The sequence below is a fragment of the Pseudoliparis swirei genome, chromosome 20 (assembly GCF_029220125.1).
Source record: "Pseudoliparis swirei isolate HS2019 ecotype Mariana Trench chromosome 20, NWPU_hadal_v1, whole genome shotgun sequence".
NCBI lineage: Eukaryota > Metazoa > Chordata > Actinopteri > Perciformes > Liparidae > Pseudoliparis > Pseudoliparis swirei.
The window spans coordinates 19801053-19828482 of NC_079407.1; the positions used below are offsets into that span (position 1 = coordinate 19801053).

Consider the following 27430-nt stretch of genomic DNA (forward strand, 5'->3'; position numbering starts at 1 on the left):
CAGAGAGGAAGGCGATCGCAGGCGTCCGTGTCCCATCTCCGATCCAGCCGTCTGCATTCTTGATGCGCGGCGTCTCGGCCCCGGGGTCAACGGCCGTCTTTTGCAGCGGTTCTCAGATGGGGGTGTGTGAAGGCACTCCAAGTAAGATTAAAAACATACATGTTTAAAATGAGCATCCCCTTAAAAAAATGTGATTAATTAAATATATTTAATACAATATAAGTGTAAGTTCATTCAGGGAATGCAACCTATTCCATATTAAATCATACATTGATGGCACAGCGCTGTGTATTTTATATTCTTTTCAACCAAAAATGCGTTGCACTGATCAGGGGGGACTTGGAAGAAAAAACATATTTCACACGGGGTGAATCAGTGAAAAAAGATTGAGAACCACTGGTCTGTTTGTATGCAGCTTCTTAGAGCTCACACACACACACACACAGACACACACAGACACACACACACAGCATCGGCAGTACAAACGCCCCACTGACCAACGAGAGGAGAAGAAGTCCAGATCTGCAATTTCAATCCCCCCCCCCCCCCACACTAAAAAAAGCTAATATCTGTCTATGGTCAGAATGTGCAGAATTTCATATTGCACTAAAATTCAGTGGCTAGGTAAACAATAAGTGTACGGAATAAAGCCGCTATTTGTTCCTAAAAATATGCATCTAGTTGTCAATAATTAACAGAGGAGCCGTGCACAAAATAGTTGCCTTTGTGTACTGACAACAACAACAAACCCGGAGGTGTTGTCACAAACAATGTCAATTTGACACCTACAATCAAAATAAGCAATTTGACACCTACACTTTTTTTCCTCTTTTTTAACAGATGATTATATAATAAAATAGATAAGTTGACTATCTACCTGACTGTTACTCAATCAAAATAAGCAATTTGAGGTTGTCATTCTGGGCTCTTGGAACTTGTTTTACTATTTTCTGACATTTTATACAATTAAGGAGTATTTAAAAAAAAATTCCATCGTGAAAATATTCATTGGTGGCAGCCCTATTCTCCAATAGAAATGATGTAGCCTCAATACTAGTATTGTCCTCGCTTCCTCATTTCACTTGTAGAAGCCCGAAACAGGCGGGCTACTGTAACACCACTTCCACGCGTCGCCCTGGGTTACATCACTAATTTGTGATGGATGGCCAGAACCAGGAGGAAGTTATTCTGGTCATCAAAAACAAAAGCGCAGACACTGGCTGCCGTCTAAAAGATGAGACACGGGGCTGTGAAGAAGAAGAGGGGAGAGTGGGGGTCGTCGTGGGAAACAGCCCACTTAACAATAGGTCGCTGATAGGCAACAGCTGAAACAATGCCTAGCAACGGCCGGAACAATGGCCGGTTGCCAAGATCGTCTCTCTGCGGCTCATTCAGCGCGACAGTGAGCGGATCAGGTTTCACTGGGAGGCGGCACGGGGCTGACATCAGTGGACCAAACTGTTATTCAGCAATGTCACGCCCCGTCCCCCTGACCCCGATCAACCGCAGAAGACACCTTAAAAACATGGGATGTGTTCACATGAAGACGTCCGAACAGGAAAACGACATACTAGGTGGAGCGGCGGACCAGCAGCCCCCCCCCCCCCCGTCAGAGGCCCCTCCCCTCTGCTGCTGCAACAGGAGCTTTTACACTCGTCCTCGCCAGGCCAGGTGCACCTTGTGGAGCAATGCAGCACAGCTGGGCAGAGCCACACCAGAGCCACCAGAGCCAACCCAGAGCCACACCAGAGCCACACCAGAGCCACACCAGAGCCACACCAGAGCCACACCAGAGCCAACCCAGTCGAGTCTTTTTAAGAAGAAATATCAGAATATCAGAACTCGTCTATGAAATCATTTATTCCTTACGCAGAGAAGAGGCCCCGTTACACAGTCACTATGAGTCTGCTAACGATACTGTAGAGTGAGATAGATATAGTCTGGCCTGTGTACACAGAGAGGAGAGGTGGGGGTTGTGACGGGACATAAGGGTTCAGACTGTAGCAAACAAAGGGGTTGGATCAGTGTGGGAATCAAAACCGCCAGAGGTCTACGTCCTGTCCCTAATTTATGACCTGTCCGCTTAAGTATTTGATTACTCGACACTTGGGACGGGGCGATGTGTGCCATTTGCTTCACAACCCCCGATACAGGAGAAGAGACAGTTTGTACACATACGGTTGCCAACCACAGGAGGAAGGGGAGGAGTTACAAGTGATCACAAATCATTAAATGAAATTTTCTGACTTTTTCGCCATCTTGCGCTTTTTAAAATTGTATCTTTCCCTCCTCTGAACGAAACGGTGACACGCAACCTTTTCCGAGCGGTCGCTAGGAGACATGGATGAACGAAGGCAGAGCGGCTGGGCACAGCTGCAGTGGGCGCTGAAGGGTTAACACGACGTGGTTTGCTGATGTGAAAATTTTAAAAGCTGCGACGACTTGTAACTTGTTTCTCTTCGTCACCGTGACATGTTCAGGAGTTAGAAGCATGTTTATTTAACATTGATTGGATCCTTTCTACAACCTTTAACAATGTAAATGTTTACTGCAAGTAAAATAGTCGTATTGGGGAACATTCAGCTGATGCAAAAAACAAAAAAACAAAAAAAGAGTTAACAGACATTGAAAAGCGGAGTCGTGTACAACGGTGAAACTGGAAACCACTCCTTATGTCATGGCAATACGGAAGAGATTCAAGAACTACACAGGAATGAGGAGGAACCGGCCCGGTGCGTATGAAAACACTCTTTAACTAGAATGGGCACTCGGTAGAGCGCATACCTTCGCATATCACAAGATTGGGCATTGAATTATGAACATTTTGGCATTAGTTGCATGCCAATTGGACAAAATATATCGTGCTATGGTAAAAAAAAGAGTTTGACCTTTCCATGACCTTGACCCGATTGATCCCAAAATCTAATCAAATGGTCCCCGGATAATAACCAATCATCCCACCAAATTTCATGCGATTCAAGAACATTTTGACCTGTTCATGACCTTTGACCTTGACCTTTGACCCGATCGATCCCAAAATCTAGTCAACTGGTCCCCGGATAATAAACAATCATCCCACCAAATTTCATGTGATTCGGTTCAATACTTTGAGTTCTGCGAAAGATTTTGACCTGTTCATGACCTTTGACCCGATCGATCCCAAAATCTAATCAACTGGTCCCCGGATAATAAACAATCATCCCACCAAATTTCATGCGATTCGGTTCAATACTTTTTGAGTTCTGCGAAAGATTTTTACCTGTTCATGACCTTTGACCCGATCAATCCCAAAATCTAATCAACTGGTCCCCGGATAATAAACAATCATCCCACCAAATTTCATGCGATTCGGTTCAATACTTTTTGAGATTTGCGAATAACACGCATACAAATAAATAAATAAATAAATGAATAAATAAACTAGAACGGGCACTCGGTAGAGCGCATACCTTCGCATATCACAAGATTGGGCATTGAATTATGAACATGTTGGCATTAGTTGCATGCCAATTGGACAAAAATGTATCGTGCTCTGGTAAAAAAAAATGTTGACCTTTCCATGACCTTGACCTTTGACCCGATTGATCCGAAAATCTAATCAAATGGTCCCCGGATAATAACCAATCATCCCACCAAATTCCATGTGATTCAAGAAGATTTGACCTGTTAATGACCTTTGACCTTGACCTTTGACCCGATCGATCCCAAAATCTAATCAACTGGTCCCCGGATAATAAACAATCATCCCACCAAATTTCATGTGATTCGGTTCAATACTTTTTGAGTTTTGCGAATAACACGCATACAAATAAATAAATAAATAAATAAATACACGGCGATCAAAACATAACCTTCCGGCATTTTCAATGCGAAGGTAATAAATACACGGCGATCAAAACATAACCTTCCGGCATTTTCAATGCGAAGGTAATAAATAAATAAATACACGGCAATCAAAACATAACCTTCCGGCATTTTCAATGCGAAGGTAACAAAGCCTTCAACCACAGAAAATAATTAGTGAAAACTGCGTGTGTGTGTGTGTGCGCGTGTGTACGTACAGATTTGCTTGCACATTTGTGTACGTGTGTGCACACGAACATATAATAATATATATATCTATATATATAATATAATAACAGATATATATATATATCTCTATATATATAATATAATAACAGATATATATCTATATATATAATAACAGATATATATATAATATAATAACAGATATATACCTATATATCTCTATATATATAATATAATAACATATAAATATCTCTATATATAATATAATAACATATATATATATATCTATATATATAATATAATAACAGATATATATCTATATATATAATATAATAACAGATATATATATATACACACACAACAGATCCTCTTAGTTTGTGCAGGTTATATAATCTACGGAAACAAACTCTTGATTCGCCGTACAAAGAGAGACAACACGGCGGCAGAATATCGAGGAAGCTCAAAGCAGCCGACGGGATTCTAAGTCGGATGTGTGAGTCATCGTTTACGCTGCTCATGCGAAAAAATGTCGACTACAACCAGCTGCCTTTTACACAAAGAGAGGCAGTTTGCCCCAAAATAGATGTTTGGGGTTAGAAGAAGCTCAGTCTCCGGGCCAGCCGGGCCGCGTTACAGGGCGACAGGGCGACTGATAAACTTCCCTTTCCTCGGCCACATAAACAACCAGCAGTCGGGCTCCGGAGAATAGATGTAACTAAATATCCCTGGGACTTGATTTGGTCCTAAAAGAGATTAAGAAATAAGAGCTAATGAGAGAGGAGAATGGAGAGTGGAATGTTCTTTCTTAAAAGCATAGTGGAGAACATAAAGGAAAGAGAAGGGAGTAGGAGGAGTGTTTGAGGGAGAAGACAAGGAGCTAGAGACAGGAAGCCAAACCAAACCGTGTCCTCGGACCTCCTCCTGTGCACGCCGGTGATTCACCTGCTGGACATCAGGACTCTGGAGCACGAGTGAAGAGGGACAACGGTAACAACGTAAAGCACTCACAGCAGCTCCGTGCCCAGCACCATGGGCACCTTTTCGCCGGAGTGGTTGCTACGGAAACGCAGACGGAAGAGATGGTTGGCGCCGGCTTGCCGTGAACTCAGCATGCCGCCGCCGCTTCGGACCGGCGACAGGTTGAGATCCTCGGGCTGGCAGGACCCCACCCAGATGTGGTCCCTCAGAGCGTAGTCGATCACGGTGTAGCTCTCCTCGCTGAAAGACACGGAGCTCCAGTTAGAATTCACTAACTTAACTTCATTCAGGCGAGGGACATTCATGTGAGACGTTTTGGTGATGGAGGAGTTGACTCGTGTCAATTGAACTCTCAAACATTTTCATTTGTTTGCCTGAAACTAAATCCCACGAGTTATAGTTGTATATGAATGATACAAAAAATAATATAAGACATTAGGACATTTTTCAACGAGAATGGGCACTCGGTAGAGCGCATACCTTCGCATATCACAAGATTGGGCATTGAATTATGAACATTTTGGCATTAGTTGCATGCCAATTGGATACAAATTGACCGCGCTATGGTAAAAAGAAGATTTTGACCTTTTCATGACCTTGACCTTTGACCCGATCGATCCCAAAATCTAATCAAATGGTCCCCGGATAATAACCAATCATCCCACCAAATTTCATGCGATTCAAGAAGACGTTGACCTTTTTCATGACCTTGACCTTTGACCGATCGATCCCAAAATCTAATCAAATGGTCCCCGGATAATCACCAATCATCCCACTAAATTTCATGCGATTCGGTTTAATACTTTTTTACTTATGCGAATAACACGCACGCACGCATACAAATACACGGCGATCAAAACATTACCTTCTGCATTTTCAATGCGAAGGTAATTAATTATCTCAAGATAAACTGGTGACGGTGTTGACTTTGAGCAGATATTCAGAGACTCTTCCAGCAGGTTGGTATTCAAACAGATGTGGATTATTCTGCTTTACTCACCTTTTTAGGTTTAGACAAACTTTTTGTGTCATTGAACAAAAAAGTTTGGGACTTTTATCCAATCACTTCTTTGTGTTTGAGGCGGTTTGCCGAAAGCCTTAATCCACAATTACCATAAAGAGCCCTTCATCCTTGAATGTTGAGGTCTGCTCTCGAGTTTAAGCCCCGACATGAAGAGGATACAACAACCAACTGGAGCTGTGACACAAATGGACTATGCGGTGTTACTTTATTACATCACATCACAATGTGTATACACAGATCAGAGGGTTTAAAGAATGAATCCGTCATGGCAACGTTGTTCTTTTTTCTTATCGTCTAGTTAATTTGGAGAAATTACAATAAATATAATTTAAATTTTTTTTTAAACCAAAGCAAGTACTTGTGCTACAATAATAACTGACAGCAAAATTGAATTTAATAAAATATAATAATAGCCGATTGTTTAGTCACCATCAGCCCACGTCGTCTTGCACATTGCAGCTTATTGCTTTTAGTAGAGATCTGGTTTCATGGTACTTCAGTGACTCATCCCCTGAGTGGTTGGAGACCGGAGTTAGTGAAATTCACTTGGATTCGTAAATCAGCTCTCACATTCTCTACCGATGAGAAGTCCAAACTCTCACCCGTCTACATGTCCTTACACTAAATCTGCCGCCCTCTGGCTTCTTGAGGACATTTCCCACGAGGACCTTCACCAGGACCCCGTGTCTAGCGGCACAGAAAGTGAGTACAAACATCTGGAGCCGGTCGTGAAACATGGTACCTCCAGTCCGGCACTGAACCTGGACAATAAGTGTGCGCTTGTGTTTTCATAGTGCTCTGAAGAACTAGAGCTTTAAGTCCAGCCCACACGCGGTTCATCCTCCCAAGACTGGAACACAGCTGAGAAGCTGCTGGACACGGCTAACTCTTCACAGGCCAATTCAATTCAATTCAGTTTATTTGTATAGCCCAATTTCACAAATTACAAATTTGTCTCGGAGTGCTTTACAATCTGTACACATAGACATCCCTGCCCCAAAACCTCGCATCGGATCAGGAAAAACTCCCAAATAACTCTTCAGGGGGAAAAAAGGGAAGGCCAGCATGCCCATAAATGTGCTGAACACACACAAGATGGACAAAGGTAGGGTTAAACAAGCAGCATCTGGCTGACTCTTTCACGTACACACACACACACACACACTCTGGGGTCATGACTGGTTGGACAATCCAGTCACGGCCGGGAGGCTCTATACAAGGTTTAACTGTCACCCATCAGCCCGAATTGTCCGCCAGTAGATCAATAAAAGCCTGTTGCCCTCAACCAATTAGACTTCTTGAAGAGGAGAAAGAGTTCAAGGAGAGAGGGATCAGATACAAACCGGAGGAGTGGATGGGAAAGCTGCATCCAACTGTAACCACAAGCTGCTCCCTGCATCAGCCACACTGACCCGGAGCGTCACAGACGACCGTGGCATCTTTGGAAATACACTTATTTACTCGACTAACGATTCAAAAAGATGAGTCAAGATTTATTTTGTATCGCTCGCATGTTTTATTTTCATTAGCTTTACAGTATATTTTGGTTCAACAATTGTTGAATTAATCTAACCGGACCAAATGATTCCCCGTTTTATCTTCAAATCCAGTAAAATATAATAGAAATATAATAAGGATGTAATAAAGGTTATTTTGTATGTGATTTGAGATGGATAACATAATGAATGTATGGGTTATAGGCACCGTTTAAGTTATTTTGAAAGAGTACAAATTATGCACTTAAATTTGTTTCAACTGCCCTGAAAACATCCATTAAATGTATATCTTAAAAAGGGCTCTACTTTTTACATTGAATTGTTGGTTTATAAAAAGTAATTATCAATTATTTCATTTCCATATTTGGCGTTATTCATGTTCACCTGAAACATTTCTGACCTTTATGTGAACCAAAATGCTAATGATCCCATCTAAAATAAAACAAACACACCCTGTTCATGGTCGCATAAGAACAGAGTGTCTTCTGGGTCGTCACCATGTGAGCTCCCGAAAGAAGAAAGGGACACTTATTGACAGGCACGTGCACAGACATTTTGGGGGGCAGGTGCTCAAACCAAAAAAAAAGGGCACCCATCGGCAAAATGATTTTTATATTGATTGCTGTAACTAGAAATTAGCAAGTAATTGAAACACATTGTGTCGTGAGAAGACATGAGAGCTAAACAAAATGAAATTGTTTTCTATTAACAATTACAATTAGTTTTTATTTACAAAATGATAGGAGCGAAAAATGCCATATAATAAACAACTTACTAACCTCGACCATCGGTCATGCCGGGACATATCAAACCTCTGTAAAAGTAGTAGTTATTACAAGTGTTGTTTACCTTCGCATTGAAAATGCGGAAGGTAATGTTTTGATCGCTGTGTATTTATTTGTATTTGTGTGTGTGTTTGTGTGTGTGTTATTCGCATAACTCAAAAAGTATTAAACCGAATCGCATGAAATTTGGTGGGATGATTGGTTATTATCCGGGGACCATTTGATTAGATTTTGGGATCGATCGGGTCAAAGGTCAAGGTCATGAAAAGGTCAAAATCTTCTTTTTTCCATAGCGCGGTCAATCAGTGCGGTTACATGCAATCGAATTATTGGCTTAGTCGGACTGAAATCGAATTATCCGTTTCATGTAAACACCTTAGTCGGACTATGTGCGGTCCTCGGTCCCCGGTCCGATTAACACCCTGGAGGGTCCCCCCAGTTGATAGTCGACTCTCATGACATGTAACTCTTCTGAATTATTCACTAACTGGACTTCGTCATTCGAGATACTCGAGATCCCTCCTCTCCTCCTCCCTCCGTCACGACCCGGAAAAGAGAAGAGACGAAAAATTTCCGTCCGTACCTTTGGCGCGTTCTCTCTTCTCCCATATCAACAAAGCTCATAGCGCATTGCATTGCGCTGTACCAAAAATATACCATGGAAAAGAGTAGAGGGATGTAGCCTCGCTTCGTTTCTCCATCTTTCTCATCTTGTTGTTGTTGGTTGTTGTTGGTGGTGGTGAAAAAAATGGTTGTAATGGTAGTATCCAAAACAGTTATATTATAACAGCGCGGATATCGCATCATGGAATGAATGAATTACTCACTGCTTGAATGTATACACTGCTAGATAGCAATCCCCATAGATAGCATAGTCCAAAAGATAAATTAATCATAGTAAAGCATCATGTAATTATACTGAATTTTTATCCAATTGGCCTGCAACTAATGCCAACATGTTCACATGATATCAAGCTCCCCACACTCTCATGCCAAGTAGAGCTGCGGCGAAGTATGCGCTCTACCGAGTGCCCGTTCTAGTTTTTCTTGCGTTTACTCTTTTCACCCTCTGCAATGCTAATACAAGATTGATTTTTGTAAAACTGGAACAGACAAAACAAAGAGAAACATACCACATAAAACAATGTGGTACAAGGATAGCAATCATAGTTTAGCTGCAATTTTGTAGCTGTGAATTCTTGTGACATTTATAAAATGAATTAATAAGTTCAACATACTTTCGAAATTGTCTCAATAGCATTTATACAACACAAATAAGATGCCTGCCTGGATATCTCTCCCTCTCTCTGTTCACATGACGTCAGTAAACAGCTGGACAAGGCTGTGAAACCACGGATTTCGTGAGTTTTTTGTTTATTTTCTTCGGACCAGTTGCGACGTCATGTTTTTAGCAGCGCTAATGTCGACGGGGTTAATTTATCACCAAACAGCGTCAGGGGACAAACACCGTCATGACCTGTGTGTCTGATGCTGCTGGTCAGAGGAGAAGGAGGTGCACCCGTTTAGCGTGGCGCGAGGAGCACTGCGCGAGCACTAAGTGAAGGAGGAGGAGGAGGGGGGGCTCGTGAGCGGCGCGGAGCATGTCGGGGTGAAATTATCACAAGAACTCAAATAAATGCCCCGTCGGATATCAAAACACATTTGGGGGGACTTGATGACAGAGAGTCATTTTTATTCTTAAATACTGATGAATACAAAAAAAGGGGGCTCCAGCAAAAAGGGCACTTTTCTCATCCAGGGCAAAAGGGCTGGTGCTTGAGCACCACTAGGGCTCTATCTGTGCACGTGCCTGCTTATTGATATCGTGGGGAAATTCTTCTCTGCATTTGACCCATCTGTAGTTATTAATGAGCAGGGGAGCTACTGGGGGTTCAGTGCCTTGCTCAAGGACACTTTGACATGCAACTATGGCGAGAGCGGGGATGGAACCGAGTACCTTGTGGTTACGGGACGACCGCTCTCCCCCATGAACGACAGCCGATCGCTCCATCGTTTCAAAATTCCATGAACATGACGCTGTGGGATGGGAGGGGGAGGGGGGGGGGAGGGGCGTCCTCACGCTTGTGGGGTGGAAATACAGTGTTGGAATATTGCTACGTAGAGGAATGAAGGTGGGAAACTAGGGATGCACTGATCTGATCGGCGCCGATCCATATCGGCCGATATTCCCATTATCGGTTTTGATCGGCGTTCTCAAAACGGCGTTCTCAAAACGGCCGATCAGATGACGTAACATCTGCGAGAACTATCAGACGTTTCAATCGCCGCGCACCGCAACGGAGACGATGCGCCCGGCGAGGGCCGCAGAGTGAGAGGTCCACGAGGGGATCCTCACCACCGAGCGGCGTCCCCGTCCCCCGAGTTGAATCTCTGGGTCAACTCAGCCGACTCTCACATGTCTGCCCCTATAGACTGATGCTCACGGTAAACACATTCCATCCGGAGCGCGCGAGGGTTTTGATAAAGTTAGCGGAAGGATTTAAGTGACAACTTCCGGTTTTGCAAAGTTAGCGGAAAGAACCACGTGAAACAACATCCGTTTATCAAAATAAGATGACAACAAATCATACACGAACATATAAAAGTAAACAATTAACTGATTTTGTATCTTTATAGATCGTTTCTGAGATTTAGCTTAAATTATGCTAACATTAAAACATTTTTACTGTACCAAGGAAGAGTTTATAAAAACAAGTCAGACTTTCGTATGTTAAAAAAAGTCCTGTAAATAGATTTCCCCAAGAGTTCCAGGAAATGAATAATGCAGACGTGTTCCATACATATCTGAAATCCCCTATAATAGCAATCAAACAATTTTAATGTATCAATTAGGACATTTTTCAAAGTAAAAGTCCTAAATGTTTAAAGAAATCGGTAATTTCTTTAATGTTTGAGGTGCTTTATATATGTATTTCCTCATAGTCCTAGGCAATACTGCTACACAATAAATAGAATGCTTCAATCGACACCGTGATCGGTATTACCGGTGATCGGCAGATACTGATTTCAGTGATCGGCACCAAAAACCTGATCGGTGCATCTCTATGGGAAACGGTTTAAATATCCGATGTGGGAGGGAGTTAGAAACTGAAATAACAGAATACAGCAAAAGAATACAAAATAATCAAGCCATTGTTTGGCCTCCTCATAAGCCGAGTACACAGAAACAAACCAGCTGGAATGAAAATCCCTCTGCCGCCAGAGAGCGCACAGACATCTACAAAGCGACACACACACACACACACACACACACACACACACACACACACACACACACACACACACACACACACACACACACACACACACACACACACACACACACACACACACACACACACACACACACACACACACACACACACACACACACACACACACACACACACACACACACACAGTGTTGCGACTAGGAAATAGTCAAACAATGAAGGGAGGAAAAAAGGAGACCAGAAAGTGTTGGGATAATAGGCGTGCATGCATACACACGCACACACACACACGCACTCAAACACAAGACCATGACTCCCCAAGAAAAGGGAACGGACAGTGTGAGAAAAACAAGAGAGAGTTCGATGTATTTTACTTGTGTCTGTATTTGATTATATTTAATGTGTTGTACTGTCTGGACCTTGAGTCTGAAATAAAAGTTTGATTGAATACCAGAATAATACTGAATGTTGAGATGATGGCCAGCATCCCACAGGAAGACGGGGGGAAGTGGAGGCGAGAGGAGCCAGCTGGTGTGGACTCGGTGTTACGTAAGTGTCCCTGCGAGCCAGAGAGCACAGATCAGAGCCGTCGCCGTGGCCCAGTCCGACATGGGCTCGCTCTCCAAGAGCCAGTTTCCTTTTGGATCCAGTTTGAAGTTGATCAAATTAGCAGATTTGACACCATTTAACATTCTGAACATCTTATTGAAACCTTTAGCTTCTACATAACAAAATAAGTTAGGTGACAAAACCTTATGGTTTTAAACTTGTATCAATATTGTAGTATTGTTGACTAATCTCATACTATATTCTCGAGTAATCTATTGTTTGGTCTACAGAACATCCCCAAAAAATGTTTTTAAAAAATACATCACTTTCCTCAAAATGTCGAAGTGGAACTATATTAGATTATGACTACGTAGTTTTTCATTCGTGCTTTAAACTCATCAATGGATTATCTAAATAGTTGCCGTTTGACTGACTGTCAAATGACAGATTGTTTTATTATTTTTTTAGCTCAAACCTTATGAAACTGTATCAAAACATATTCAACCAGAGATTTGAAAGAATTTAGAATTGTAAGATTTCAGATTCGATTAGCTAATACTAGATCCATTTTTAGTTATATGCCATTGAACCGTAACTAATGACAGCATATTGAGCCTAAGAATCCCAGAACAAATAACAGGCTCACACACTCCTTCTTGTATCGTCCTGTAAGCCTGAAGGCAGCCTCAGGTCAGAGGGATGTTTCGTCTCTCCTGTGTAAGTGCCGTGGCTTCGACCTTTGCCCACGTCCTTCTGGTGTTCACGGTTCAACTTGAAACTTATGCTTAAGAAAAATGAGACGAGAAGCAGCCGGGGGCATTCCAGCACACGACATTATTGCATTTGGCAACAGCGTTCGGTTAGCTGATTGTAACACACCCGCAGTCATAATGACAAGGAAAGAGCCATTACACCATTATGTCTGTGAGCCTGCTGTGCCTGACTCGCCCTCTGGTACCCCCGGTGTGTTATTGTTTTGATTACTGCAGATGGAGTGCAGTAGAGTAGCGTGCCACAGCGCAAACCAATATTATAACGGCGCGTCCCATTCAAACAAAAATTCCAAACCGGGATTCCAAATCCAGGCCCGACACCACACACTGCTGCAATATATGCCGTCCTGGATCAGGTTGCCAGAAAAATAGCCCATGGAATGTTTTCTTTCCACTTTTTATGATTCTTCGGAAATCAGTTTTTTGCGAGTGTGCAGGACAATTGGTTCCAGACCCAGAGGGATTTTTTTTTTTTGTTGGCACAAGTAGACGCACTTGCGTAAGACCCACACTTGCACGCACACCAATGAAAACCACACTATTTCAAGGAAGTCCTCTTTGTGGCTGCTTTTATGGCGTTGCCTAAAAACTCGAGAAAACGGAGGAGACGTCACCAACACGGCTGACAACGAGCACCAGGACATGTTGAGACCGTGACAACATTCAGGAAAACCGGCTCGGATTCATGATGCCAAGTCACAGCAGGTTCAGGTAACTGCACCTGTTCAGCTTCATAAACAACACACCCAAAAAGCAGGGTGGGGGGGCAACGTGGGACATCAGTCTGATTGTAGAGTGCATCTGAGGGTGCTAATCCTGTTTAAAATCTTCCTCAACACTGTTGATAATGTCTTCACACTATGACTGACACATCTGTTGTTGTCGTTGTTTTTGTCATAGCTTTTCTTTCAATTGTTTATTTTTCTTTCCAGCATGGACCTTATTGTTCTTTTTGAGAACATGCCAATATCACAAAACCAGTTAAAACACGAGGATGCACTTCGGGTCTTGGCCGTAGGCGGTCCATGCACGCTCACACAGAGGAAGCCACAGGTTTATGGTGACACGTCAGAACAGGTGAGTTATGGGAAGAGCCAGCACACCAGCTCCATCGAACACAGGGCCACGCTCACCTCTTCTTCCTCGTGACAATGAAGACGTCATTGAAGAGGAAGAAATAGACCTGTTGCCGCGACTTCCGCTTGAGGAAGATGCCGTTGTCCTCCACAAATGCAGTCAGTTCTCCTCTCTTTACCATCCACCTGGAGGATGAGACCAGGGGGAAGGGCTGGCGGGGGGGGGGGGGGGGGGGGAATGAGAAAGGGAATGTGAATAACCGGAAAAAAGCAATACATCGATCGATATAAAGTATTTCATAAACGGTCTGAAATGGTGAATCTGTGTTTGCCTGCGTGAACAGCTGGCTATGCATAATGAGAATATGTTCACGAGACGTCTGTGAATCCCAAATGTACCAACAGCCACTTTCCCACACTAGACACACGTCAACCTTCCAAGCAATGTGGGCATCATAAGTAAAGACGTGGCGTGTTGCATGCAAGTGCATGCCCGCAAAGCCCATGTGTCATCTTCACCGGCCGCCACAGGCAGTTCATTAACACTAAATATATTCGGTCTTATCTTCATATCAACAATGTCTTGTGTCACTCTCGTACATAAGATGCGTCAACGGATTTTATCACCTCTTAATTATAAGCTAACTGAAAAATATATATACACTACCGTTCAAAAGTTTGGGATCACTTAGAAATGACTTTATTTTTCAAAGAAAAGCACTGTTTTTTCAATAAAGATAACATTAAATTAATCAGAAATACACTCTCTACATTGTTAATGTGGTAAATGACTATTCTAGGTGGAAACGTCTGGTTTCTAATGAAATATCTCCATAGGTGTATAGAGGCCCATTTCCATCAACTATCACTCCAGTGTTCTAATGGTACATTGTGTTTGCTAATCGCCTTAGAAGACTAATGGATGATTAGAAAACCCGTGCAATTATGTTAGCACAGCTGAAAACAGTTATGCTGGTGATATAAGCTATACAACTGGCCTTCCTTTGAGCTTGAAGTTTGTAGAACAAAATTAATATTTCAAATATTAATCATTATTTCTAACCTTGTCAATGTCTTGACTATATTTTATATTCATTTGATAAATAAAAGTGTGATTTTTCATGGAAGACACGAAATTGTCTGGGTGATCCCAAACTTTTGAACGGTAGTGTATGTATTTGTATCTTCTCTTCTGACTCTCGGTAAGATACAGAATAAGCAGATTCCCAAAGATGTCCAACTATTCTGTTAACTGGAATACTACCCAGGATGCAAGTGTGTAACAATGTGTGTCCATACCTTGATCTTGAATTCCAGCTGAGAGTTGATGGTATACATCATCTCTGTTCTCTCCATTGTGCGAGCGCCCTCGTTACACTTTCTTACCACCTGCTCACACAAACACACACACACACACACACAGTGTTTATTAATCACAATTCATTCTACTTTTCAACTTGTAGATATTAATTTAATAAAAAACAGAAAATCCAGACTGCTTAACATTAGTAGTCGACCCTTTAAAGCCACGCACCTTACTGACTGCTTGTAAAGCCTTCTTACACTCTTCGTATTGAGCCGAGTCGCTAGGCGTCTTCTGACAAATTGTCTGCAACACAGAGAGTCAGGGCTAAAATCAGTTATACAACTTTATGATGGAATAAAGTAGCTGGCCACGGCGGCACACAGACTTTGGCACATTTATGACAACGGAACAGAAAGTATGAGGCTTGAAATAAGTGCAGATGCTCTTGAGACGATCGCTCACAAAATCCTTCGAACACTCAGCCAGACCAAACGAAGCGCCATCGAAAGTGGCGTGATCGACCCGTGGAAAGGAAGAAAAGAGAAAAGGACTAAGCAGCAGCGACTGACGTTTATCCCCAGCCTGCTCCTAGCTAATGTCTGGTTGATGGAAAACGAGATGGATGAATAAAGACCAAGAGATCCGAAACTCTTGTGCACAGATCTTAACGGAAAACATGGCTTCATCATAACATCACGGAACAAGCACTTGACGGACGAACTTCGCAGTGACAGACTCCGGTAAGAAGAGGGGAGGCAGTTCGTGGGTTTACATCAATGATTGGTGCTTGAACGTCGTCAAAGTCGATGGGTCAATGTTCTTCTGATGTCGAATTTTTAATGCTCTGACGTCGGACATATTTTCTGCCCAGAGAATTCACCAGTGTTATTTGTTGGTGAAGTTTAAATTCCCCCCTCCCGATGCATATACTCCTAAATACCTGGGATCTGTTATACGTAAATTCCACCAGCATGTCCACATGTCCACCAGAGGGTATGGGACACCAGACCATGTTAACACACATTTTTGTGTTTAACCCTTGTGTTGCCTTCGGGTCAATTTGACCCGATTCAATGTTTCACCCTCCTGTCGCCTTCGGGTCAATATGACCCGATTCAATGTTTAACCCTCCTGTTACCTTTATATTTACTTACATATTTTACCCTTGAGGTCAATATGACCCCAGCTATTAAAATCTCCAGAAAATTATTAGAATTAATATTGTTTTCCAAGTTTAAGTGTGAGGTACTTTATGTTTGTTTGTTGACTCCCGAAAGAACACCGACATTAAACATTGAATCGGGTCAAATTGACCCGAAGGCGACAGGAGGGTTAAATATTGAATCGGGTCAAAATGACCCGAAGGCAACACAAGGGTTAACACCGGAGCCCCACAAGGCTATGTGCTCAGCCCCCTCCTATTCACGCTGTACACCCAAAGCATGAAGAGAATCTAGCAGCTTGGCAGATGACACGAGCTTCATCTGCCGGACTACAACAATGAGACTATATATAGAGAGGAAATAAACAAACTTGCAGAGTGGTGCTCGGAACAATGTACTGCTCATCGTCAGTATAAACCAGGAGAAGACGACGCCCAAAGCTCATGGACGGTTGTGGCAAAATTCCTTTGCAAAGTTTATTAAACAGGACCAATAGAAAGCATCCTGACTGCAAACATTACAAAGTGTCATGGGGTGTGTACACTGGCTCTGCAGCGGTGATCAAAACCAACCAGAACATCATTGGCACCAATCTACTAAGCATCAGTGATACTGGTGAGAAGAGGAGCCTGCGAAGAGCTAAAGGGATATTCAAAGACAACCCCCCCAGCCACAACCCGGTCACCGAAGAGATACAGAAGTATCAGCTGCCGAACCACCAGACTTCAAAACAGCTTCTTCACTGTGGCTGTGAGAAGCCTTAATTCATCATCCACCTTCCATATTTAATAGAGTTTTGTTGTTGTTTGTTTATATTCCTTTGTAACAAATTGGTAATGGAATCCACATGTAGTTGTGGAACCCTATCGCACAATGACAAAAATGCACAAAAACACAAAGAACTAGAATGGGCACTCGGTAGAGCGCATACCTTCGCATATCACAACATTGGGCATTGAATTATGAACATTTTGGCATTAGTTGCATGCCAATTGGATAAAAATTGACCGTGCTATGGTAAAAAGAAGATTTTGACCTATCCATGACCTTGACCTTTGACCCGATTGATCCCAAAATCTAATCAAATGGTCCCTGGATAATAACCAATCATCCCACCAAATGTCATGCGATTCAAGAAGATGTTGACCTTTTCATGACCTTGACCTTTGACCCGATCGGTCCCAAAATCTAATCAAATGCTCCCCGGATAATAACCAATCATCCCACCAAATTTCATGCGATTCGGTTTAAACTTTTTTTGTTATGCAAATAACACGCATACAAACAAATAAATAAATAAATACACGTCGATCAAAACATAACCTTCCGCATTTTCAATGCGAAGGTAACAATAAATGTGCATTCATGCACACCACTATCAGACACTTGAAACAATAGGAATGCATAAAGAAAGCTTTGGAGAGCAATGAATTAAAACCAAACTTTCTCAGGTTCCAAAAGCATAAACCCCATAGTCCCTATGGAGACACTAAGGGGGGATGGGAGAGAGGGGGATGAACATAGAGCTAGGAGGAGGAAGAGAGAGAAAGGCACACTAGGGACATAACATGGCGCCAAAGGGAGCAGAAAAAGAAAAAAAACATTAAACGAAAGAGGGGAAGGTTAGGTAAACATTACGATTGCGATTTTCGAGGAATGACGTAGGGTCACACAAACATCTTTGAGGTTAGAACACACCTCATGTAGAATTAGTCAGGCTGGTATGAATAAATAAACACTCACATCCATGAGGAGAGGGAGGCGAGTAATCCTCTGCATGGGCAGGATCAGGAAGGAGATCATGGGGAGGTTTTTACAATCTGGGTGGCTCTCTATCCTGGTCAGCACCTCCTTAAAAACTGGATTCTTGGACCTGCAAGAGAGGACGGAAGGAGGGAGTTCAGAGGGAGGTTCGACTGATACAAGAAGAGAAAGATGGGGACAAAATGAGCCAGGAGGAAGAGCAAACCCCCCTGGTCCACAGTGTCAGAATAGTCACTCACACCAGCCTCTGCAGGGTTCTTTGCTGGTAGACCTCATTGGAGCAATATGTGACAAAGGGATCAAAGTTGGACTGAGCATGCTTGTCAACGATGTCGCTGATGCCATCGATCACAATGTTCTGTTGGTGTCTCTCCTCCAATTCCTTAAAGAATCTGAGTACAGGATGAATACAAGGTTAGTATGCCAGGGATTCAGAGCGTACATGGCAACAGCTCGAGTCACAGGCATCCAATCGAGAGTCACCCCACACGGGAGTAAATAGAGGAGACAATGACAGATATAAAGTCAGGACGGCAGGAAGCAGAGACACCACCTTTCTGTTAAACCCGCTGGAAGATCACAAAAGAGGATGTTCCCGCCTCTTAATATAGACACAGCCTACCATTAACCATAACAGAGGCTTTTCCTCTTCCTGAGCGCCACCAGATGGTCCGTCTAATGGCACACCACATGACCAACTTCAAGAGAACAAGTGTTTTTGCATGCACGATCCAAGGTGACAAACAGGAAGGTGTCACGCGACACAGGACGCTGACCTTGACCAGTTGGACAGAGTTGGAGCTCATCTGCAAAACCACCTCTCGTGCCCCCTCCTATACCAGTCTGCTCCACACACTGCGCTATGACTAGCTTGTGTCCGTGACTGACCCCGAACACTTGGAACTATGACTTTTCCAACTAGGGCATGAGCACACAGGATCACCGAGAACAAAAGTAGGTTCCCCTGCCCTCTGGCCCTCATCCAAAAGGTGCATTCAGGGCTCGAGCAGGTCAAGGCTGTTCATGTTCGGGCAGCGCTCCATCCTGGGGCCAAAGTAACCGGCTTGCCTCAAAAGCAATGAATGTGGTATGTCATATTCTAGGGCTGCAAGTGAAATACAATCAAGAACACACCAGCGTATAAAATACTCAACAGCCCTCCCACTCACAATCACACAGACTACACAGACTGCAGGTAGAGAGAGATTTCTGCTACTTTCTTTGAGAGGCTAAACTCAAAGCCTGACTACCCGTTCCAAATCAAACATGTTCCCGATTCAGTGCGACTGACAAACTTGAATCTGAAGAGATGCCGTCCCTTCGTCTCCATGCTCTGCTCTCGGCTCCCGAGGCCCATGCAGGTCTCCATATTTAGGGGGGAGGGTAAAGTATCGCATTAATGTGGGTGGTCTGTGGATCGGAAGGAGGAAGGGGAGCGGGATGGGCTGCAGCACGTCCGAACACAGGGAGGAATTGTTGAGGCATTTACAGATGCCACCATTCATGCGGAGTGGGAACCAGGAGTGATTAAATGTGCACGTCAATCCACATGTGCTTAACAATAAGCTGCAGAAAGCAACACGTATCTCGTGTGGAAGCCGTTTTGCCTTCACGGTTTATCGTACGCAAAGAGGAAATCTCTCTCTCTGAGGAGGGGGCCGCTACCCCGACATGGAGCCCTTGAGCAAATGTCGTGAACAGTTGCAGAGGCGAGGCAGTGAATGCTCAGAGTAAACTTACGACCTCGGCAACAGTTGAAGCCGAGCTTAACCTCCTTCCACGCTCAGATGTATTAACCCACATTATTGAGAATAACGGCGGAAAGCTTGGAAGAGCTTGTTGGCAGAGTCGGTGCAGTAAACATGTGGCTCCGGTAACGTGGAGAGACTGAACACCTTGGAAGGATTGTGGAGTCTTAGCAGACTTGTTGAATGCTAGGAGACTGCTGCTGGTGAACAGTGACTTCAGACCTTTCATGGACTCGGAAATGCAAAAACTGGCAATGCAGTCTACAGAGTGAACTTTCACTCAATGTACACAACATCATGTGACCACACAAACACAATGCCGGGCGCCGCCTACCTATAATCCCGTAGACACAACTGGAAACAACTCGGGTTGAAGCTTCAGCGTCAGACACACAGTAAACAGTGGCAACAGACACACCCCTGCGGTCTGTTTGAATAAGTAAATCATCAAACTCATTAACAAAACCACACACCACAAACACTGAGAGAAGTGCTGGGAACATGCAAGAGCAGCCGAAAATCACCAGCCTGCACATAAGAAACACAAACTCATAAGTCCTTGAGGCCAAAAGAGTTGTGGAAACAGACACCGCGTGATGCACACATGGCAACAAACGGCAATAACACGGCTGAAGATAATTCCGTCTACAAAAGCGATAGACATTACAACACAACCGTGCGGCCACCGCGCACTTACTTTTTGCTGGCCTCACAGACGTCCGTGATGTTGGAGAAGAGGTGGTGGTGTTCGGTCTTGGTTATGGCCTCGCTGAGCTGCGCAGAGCTCTTGAACATGCGGATCAGGATCTCCAGACTGTGGAGGTACGAGTGCTCCGACGAGATCACCTCAAAAATGGACTATTTGAGGGGCAGGGAACAGAAAAGACTCATGTTTGTGTTTTTATTTCCATAACAGTTAGATACACACAGTAGTGACGACGCTTGCTTCTGTGACCTCATGAGGCCCCGACTCACTCCCTGCTGTACGAGATGGGCTCAGTCAGGAACATGCTCGACATACCTACGCCTCGCAATCACGTTGGTATGCCAATGAAAAATGTCATTACCGATGTGGGCACCAATATGTAATGTTTAAACTCATTCGCCTTGTCATTCTTAGTACGACGGTGATTGAGGAAAATACATCTGTCCTCCTCCTCCCAATTACAAAGCATGTGCTTCAATTATAAAATAGTCCTTAATTCGTGTGCTTTTTTAATAGCTTTTTAATTTTTTTTATTAAAGGCTGGAGTTTACAGAGACCAAATGGGCAGACATCCTCCTCCCGGCGCTGAGTAACTTTTAAAATAGCATGCAATTTGTATTTTTCTCACTCTGAACCCAAACGTCGAAGTGTGAAACGTGACTCCTTACCTCTTGTCTTTTGCGTTCCTCCTGACTCAGCCGCTCTGAAAGACCACTTCTCTTCACCTTAAGAAAAAATAAATCAAGAAAGATTTTAAATACAAAGTCACACTTGTTTGACGACTCTGGTTTTTTTCAGGGCAGCGGCCCTTTGCATTTGTAGCAGGGGTGTGTGCCATGGGTGTGCGTGTGTTTGTGTGCCACTGTTGTCCTCACACACAAAGACAGGAGCACTTTGCATACCTTACTGAATAGAGAGGCAATGAAGAAGGAAGGAAGAGGAAGTTCTTCACTGAATAAAGAGACAAGTGTAGAAAGAGGAATATGTGTTGAAAGCAAAAAAAACCTCTTGGAATAAAATGTAATTTGGCCGGAGACACGTGGTTGAAAAGGAAAGTGTGTGTGTGTGTGCGCGTGTGTTGCTGTGTGGGTGGTGAGATTTGGTCTAGAAATATTTGACTAAGCTTGAAACAAAGCAATCTTTTGGAATTAACTGGGTGCAGAGTGCTGTTGAATTATTCAGCCTGTGGCTGAAGGTAAGCTCGAGTAAAAAGCATGCCTCCATATCCCGATTCACCAGATACAACCGCGATGAGCTGGGGCACATTCACCTCTCCATTAGCGTCTCATACGCTTTTGAACAAACAAACCCACAGCACACCAAACACCTCGTGTGGTTCTTTCTTTACACTCCTTTCGCACATACATCAGTTTCCCTTCTGTCAAACCTTCAACACCATAACGAGCTTTCAATATGAGGCGGTTTTAATAAGCGAGCAACCGTGCTCCATGTCATCTGCACTTTCCCTGGGTGTGTGACTGAAACACATTCAATTAGGTCTCCTCTCGCTCTTTTTGAAAGCTTCAATAGATCGCAGCTTCCAATGAAGCTCCACCTTCTGGAGCGACAAAGGGTGATTCTTGGAATGGCATAAATCCAATGATGTGACATTTCACCAAACCCTAATCGGCGAGAGGTGCCAGGATTAGAGAGGGGAGGAGTCGAGTGAGATGAGACTTGTTGGAAAGGCAAGACTCGCACGATGACATCTTGTAGATCTGGTTTCCGGCTTTACTGGAACTAAATGTATCTCCCGACGAACACTGAAAGTGCCGTGCCAGCATCCTGAACAGCTGTAAAGCAGTGTGTGTGTGTGTGTGTGTGTTGGTCAGCATTGAAGCGTCAACCCACTCCACCCCCTGTGTCTCACTGGTATCCACAGGAACAAAAACGACACAACATTTTAAACTTTCAATCCAATCTCCCATGCATGAGATTCGGAGTGCAGGTCATTCTCTGCTCAGCAATTTCAGAACTTATCCTAATTGCCTCCTCCTACGTCGTCGCCGGTTTTCACTCCCACATTTTCCCTCCTCAACAAGTAAACAAACTGATGGGAATGTCCAAGTCCAAAACCAAATTAGCTCCTCGGTATTCCTCTATCCGTCCATTCCAATCCCAAACTCTATTGCGTAATGTAAAGCCGCCGCACTTCTCTCTAGACTAGAGGAAACATTTTAAGCATATTTGCAGTCTGACAAATATGTAGAGTTTGCCAGAACTCTGGCATTAGGCCCACCAGTGCTTGGAAGGCTTCCTGCGAGTCTGGCTGGCTGTCTGCCTCCCTGCCAGCCCCAAGTCCTCAAAGAAATGCGCCGGCCCTCTCTGATAAACAGAGTGCGGGACAGAGGAAGACAGAAGCAGTGGGAGGATGGGAACGGACTGGGGCCAAACTGGATATGACAGCATTCTACAGAACACCAGCATTCCAACACTCCATAGCCACAGCACTGCAGTGGAGACTGCAGGTTTGTCTATATACTGGATGCAGAGAAAGAGTAAGGATGATATGAGAAGAATGGAGGCTGCCATGTGTGTGTGTGTGTGTGTGTGTGTGTGTGTGTGTGTGTGTGTGTGTGTGCGTGTGATGTCTGACCACAGTGAGCTGGCTCCAGGAGGTGCGTATAGGTCTGTACTGCACCACAATGCCGTCATCAGGTTTGGGTTCTCTGGAATCGGCATCCTCATCAGAGTCATTGTGTAAAGCCTTCTCCTTGTAGTTCTGGTACAGCTCCTCTTCTGAAACAGATATTTGTTTTGTCGAGAAGTTTTAAAAAGGGACGATGAGTTTTGGTGAAGAGAGAAACAGAAAAGGCAACAAAGAAAAAATTACATTAAAAGTAGTTAAATTAGAGGGAAAGTGTGCTGCAAACAATGTTCTCTCACCCTCACTGTCAAACGTCCGCTGATTGGTTAAAACTTTCTTCTTGTCTGGACTCTGAAAGAAAGAAAAGCAACACAATTGTCATGAAGCAGCCACACACGTTAAAGGAAATTGGCCTCTGTATCTCCGTCACCTGTCTGTGACCTTTCTGCTGACCTTCTTTATTGACCCCTGTCTATATACAGAGCCATTGTGTGCACTACGTGTGTACGTGTGGCATGGTGTCACGTTACGTCATGTCTGCCAACAACCACATTAATTGTTTCCTTATTGTACACCTCGTCTGACATGCTGCTGAGTTTGTCCCACAGTACTCCGTCTGTGATGTCATTTTATGGTTAGGACTGCACCCCACAATACTGGAGTCCATATCAATGCCACATGCTGGATTATGATTAACTAAATAAAAAAAAATCATAATCTGTGTCAAAACAAAGGAAAATGTATTACATTACATTACATGTCATTTGGCTGACGCTTTTATCCAAAGCGACTTACAATACTGTTACATTCATTCACCGTAGACACAGCTACAGGGAGCAACTCAGGGTTAAGTGTCTTGCTCAAGGACACATCGACTAGGGTGGGGATTGAACCTCCAACCCCTTGATTGAAAGACGGACCTGCTACCCACTCACCCATAGTCGCCCCATGTATGTGTGCACCGACAGTTCCGCAATAGGCATTTGCCTTGCAGATTGATGCCAACATTGATTTCTTTCTGCATTCATTATTTTTAAGCTAGTCAGGTTTATAAATCTTGTTTCTCTCGCGCTGGTCAGGAATGGCGTATCAGAAAAGTCCATCCAAACATGTAAACCAACAGCAAACCTTAAAGACACAATGAGTAGGATTTGCTGGATGAAAGCCAACCTCACAGATTCACTCTGGTTTGGAGCAAGCTTTGTCCGCTTGGCATTTTGCCCATCAATATTTGCATTATTTCACCTGGACGCCACGTTTTCATAGGAGGTTGAAACCCTGAAAGATTCCAAACACAGAAAGTTCCAAAGAAAATAGAAAATACAGCCGGAGGGCCGGGTGATTGTAGAAACATACACCGCCTCACGTAAAGTGATGATTGAGAAGGATTATTTTAGTACGAGTATATACATTGTTTTAAGGGAACATCCTATTTAAATGTGCCTTGGACCACATTGAGGTTAAAAGCCCTTTAGTTTGTAATGGTCTTAATAGCTTTTTATGGTAACCTCCAAATTACTCCTGCTCCCAAAAGGTGATTTTTTTTTGGTGTATTGGGTAAGATTTCAAACTCTTTTTTCTTCATGAAAAGCACACCCACCTTGTTTTCCCCTGTGCTGGTAGGCTTTGACATCCTGTGGAAGGCTAGTTTAGGTGTCCCAGGGCTCGTAGGTTTGGTTGTCCTGGGGCTCGTAGGTTTAATTGTCCCGGGTCTCATAAGTTTGGGTGACCCGGGGCTTGGAGGTTTGGGTATACCAGATCTCAGAAGTTTGGGTGTCCCGGGGCTCGGAAGTTTGGGTGTCCCGGGGCTGACGGGCTTTGCAGTTCCAGGACTTGCTGGGCTGACTGGTGAATCCATCTTATCCTCAACTAGCCATCTCAAGACAGGCTGGGACAATCGATGGGCCTTTGAATTTACCGATGGGACCTCCAAGTCGACTCCAATCACGACTGCCCTCCTGTAGGAAGTACTCCTCAGGCCTCTTTTTATTGTCCCCGGGCTCTCGGTCTCCCCATCTGTCCCCTCAGCTTGACCCCCTCCTGTAGAAAAGTAGGATCCCGTTTCTACCATGCTGAGGGCTTTCAATGCACGCTTGGAATGATCCAGCCCCAGCATCCCTGTTAAACCCTGGCCCTGCGGCTCAGGGGGAGGCCCCTTGCTCTGCCGAACATCGGATGCTAAGCCCTTGGGAATGAGCTGCTGGGTGCCCATCTTCAGGGCAGCGAGGCTGTGGGTGCTGAGGACGATGGAGGTGGAGGGAGAGATAGATGGGGAAAGTGAGGGAGAAAGTGAGGTGGAGGAGATGGAAGAAGAGAAAGACGCATGCCTGGTGTCCTGCGAGGACGAGGACGGTCCGAGGAGCGCGTGTCCTCGGTCGGATGGCGACGGGGAGCGTGGGGTCGGTGGGTCTGAGGAGGTAAGGGAAGAAAGGGAGGGGATGCTGGAGGTGGAGCTGTGGGAAGGGGTGGGGGTACGCCGTGCCGGAGGAGAGGGGCTGGATGCGGACGAAAGGGAGGAGAGTTCTTGAGAATTGTAGTTGTTGTTGTTGTTGTTAGAAGTGCGTGGAGATAGGACAGGAGAGGAGTTAAGAACAGCTTCAGATGAGGGTGAGCTCATCTCAAATGGCTTCGGGTCTTTCCATGAGCGCCCGCATTTCTGGGGGTCCTGGAGATGCTTTTCCTGCAATACCGTGTGTCCATTATTGGTTTTCTGCCGGTCTACATTACACACTCTATTGTCCAGTGAGGTGGATCTGCTATCCTCGGACCGAAACTTGGTCAGCGAGAAGAGTCCGTTGGAGAGGTGCCCGATGCTAATGCTTCGGACCACTCTGGATTTCTTGGAGGGTTTGTGCAGAACATGCTTCAACACCACAGTGTTCTTGCCCCAACTCGGGGGAGTGACCGCCAGCCTCTCAGCAGGTTGGCTCAATGTGAAGGAACACTTGTTGTCCTCCACTGGGAAGTCCGTCGTCATGACCCCATTAATATGGTAACTAAGGGGTCGCGGTTTCCTTGAGTCCTGGGGGGGGTTATAATTGCCTGTACGGCGCCTCCACAATGGGGTGATGTTTTTATTGGACAGATCCACATCGTTGCCGATGTCCATGGTGCTAGAGCGTCGGTGACCTCTTCGCTATCCCGTGTCCAGACCTCCAAGTCACAGTGCAAACACTGCAGCCCTGTCCCAAACGGATCTCACCCTAAGAGTCAACAAAAAGAAGAGGAGCTAAGTTCAGTGTCGAATTTCACTAAGATTACTCATTAACAGGTATTCAGTGCAGATAGTGGGAGCCAAACTTCAACACACGAGTGAAGAAGTTTTTGAGCAGTGCAAAACAGAAGCCGCCAGTGAAGGCAGCCGAATACATCCTTTTGTGTATATTTACTGCAGTGGAATATATGCCCTTATTAGGCACAAAGCCGACAGCTGGGAGCAATCACTGCAATATTCCAAAAGGGAAACAGTCGGCGACAACAGTGAGTTCAGAAAGTATTACTGTTATCATGAGTTGTTTATGTCATTTGTCCCTTAAACTCCAGACGCTCACATACATGTTGGTGTGCATAAACATCCCAACATAAACATGATGCTGCCGTTATGTACTGCAGAGAGACTCAGGTGGAGAGCAACGGTCCCGTCATCGTGAGGTGGTGGTGCGTTCAGGGTTCAGCTTACCTCTAGTGGTGGCTCCGCTGCAGACCGCGGTCATCGTAACTTCTCTGGCCGAACCGCACTGGTCGGTGGGCTTAATCCTGCGTGGTACCGACGCCAAATGATGTTTGTGAATCTAAAGTTAGAGCCGCAAAAAAAGTCTCTGAGGTTTGTGTGGTCGACTGGAAACTCGCGAGCGCGTCTGAAGCGCGCTGCACCGAATGAGCAGGAGGAGGAGGAGGAGGAGGAAGAGGAGGAGGGGTCCTGAACAGAAGCGAGAGACAACAAAACTCCCAAATTCACTCGCCTCCGTTGCGACTTAAAGGCGTGGTTATGGTTGGATATGATGTCCACTTATTTTAATAAAGCTTCACAATGAGACGACATGATTATCGATGTATTATATTATCATAAATGCATTAACCCTAATATCAAACCACAAAAGTACAATGCTGTCATTTGTTTCGTCATTTCCTGTAGCCTCTAGTTAATAGAGATCGTTCTCTGTATGTTCTATGATATTTTATTATATTCACATTTATTTATTCACATTTCATA

The 27430-nt window shown here is 44.3% G+C and overlaps 1 protein-coding gene across 1 annotated transcript in view; it reads right to left on the minus strand.

Annotated features, from left to right (window-relative positions):
• Nucleotides 1-27078, minus strand: part of LOC130210290 (rho guanine nucleotide exchange factor 26-like) — a 32228-nt gene extending 5150 nt beyond the window's left edge. The window contains exons 1-12 of the mRNA XM_056440351.1: nucleotides 26897-27078; nucleotides 24818-26420; nucleotides 23517-23568; nucleotides 23227-23369; nucleotides 21299-21355; nucleotides 20622-20782; nucleotides 18416-18568; nucleotides 18156-18285; nucleotides 15478-15552; nucleotides 15243-15332; nucleotides 14001-14155; nucleotides 5038-5247 (exon numbers count right to left, since the gene is read on the minus strand). Of these exons, the coding sequence (XP_056296326.1) occupies nucleotides 5038-5247; nucleotides 14001-14155; nucleotides 15243-15332; nucleotides 15478-15552; nucleotides 18156-18285; nucleotides 18416-18568; nucleotides 20622-20782; nucleotides 21299-21355; nucleotides 23227-23369; nucleotides 23517-23568; nucleotides 24818-26326 (2735 nt within the window). The 5' untranslated portion in view covers nucleotides 26327-26420; nucleotides 26897-27078. The remainder of the gene's footprint in view (nucleotides 1-5037; nucleotides 5248-14000; nucleotides 14156-15242; nucleotides 15333-15477; nucleotides 15553-18155; nucleotides 18286-18415; nucleotides 18569-20621; nucleotides 20783-21298; nucleotides 21356-23226; nucleotides 23370-23516; nucleotides 23569-24817; nucleotides 26421-26896) is intronic.
• Between the last annotated feature and the right edge of the window lie 352 nt (nucleotides 27079-27430).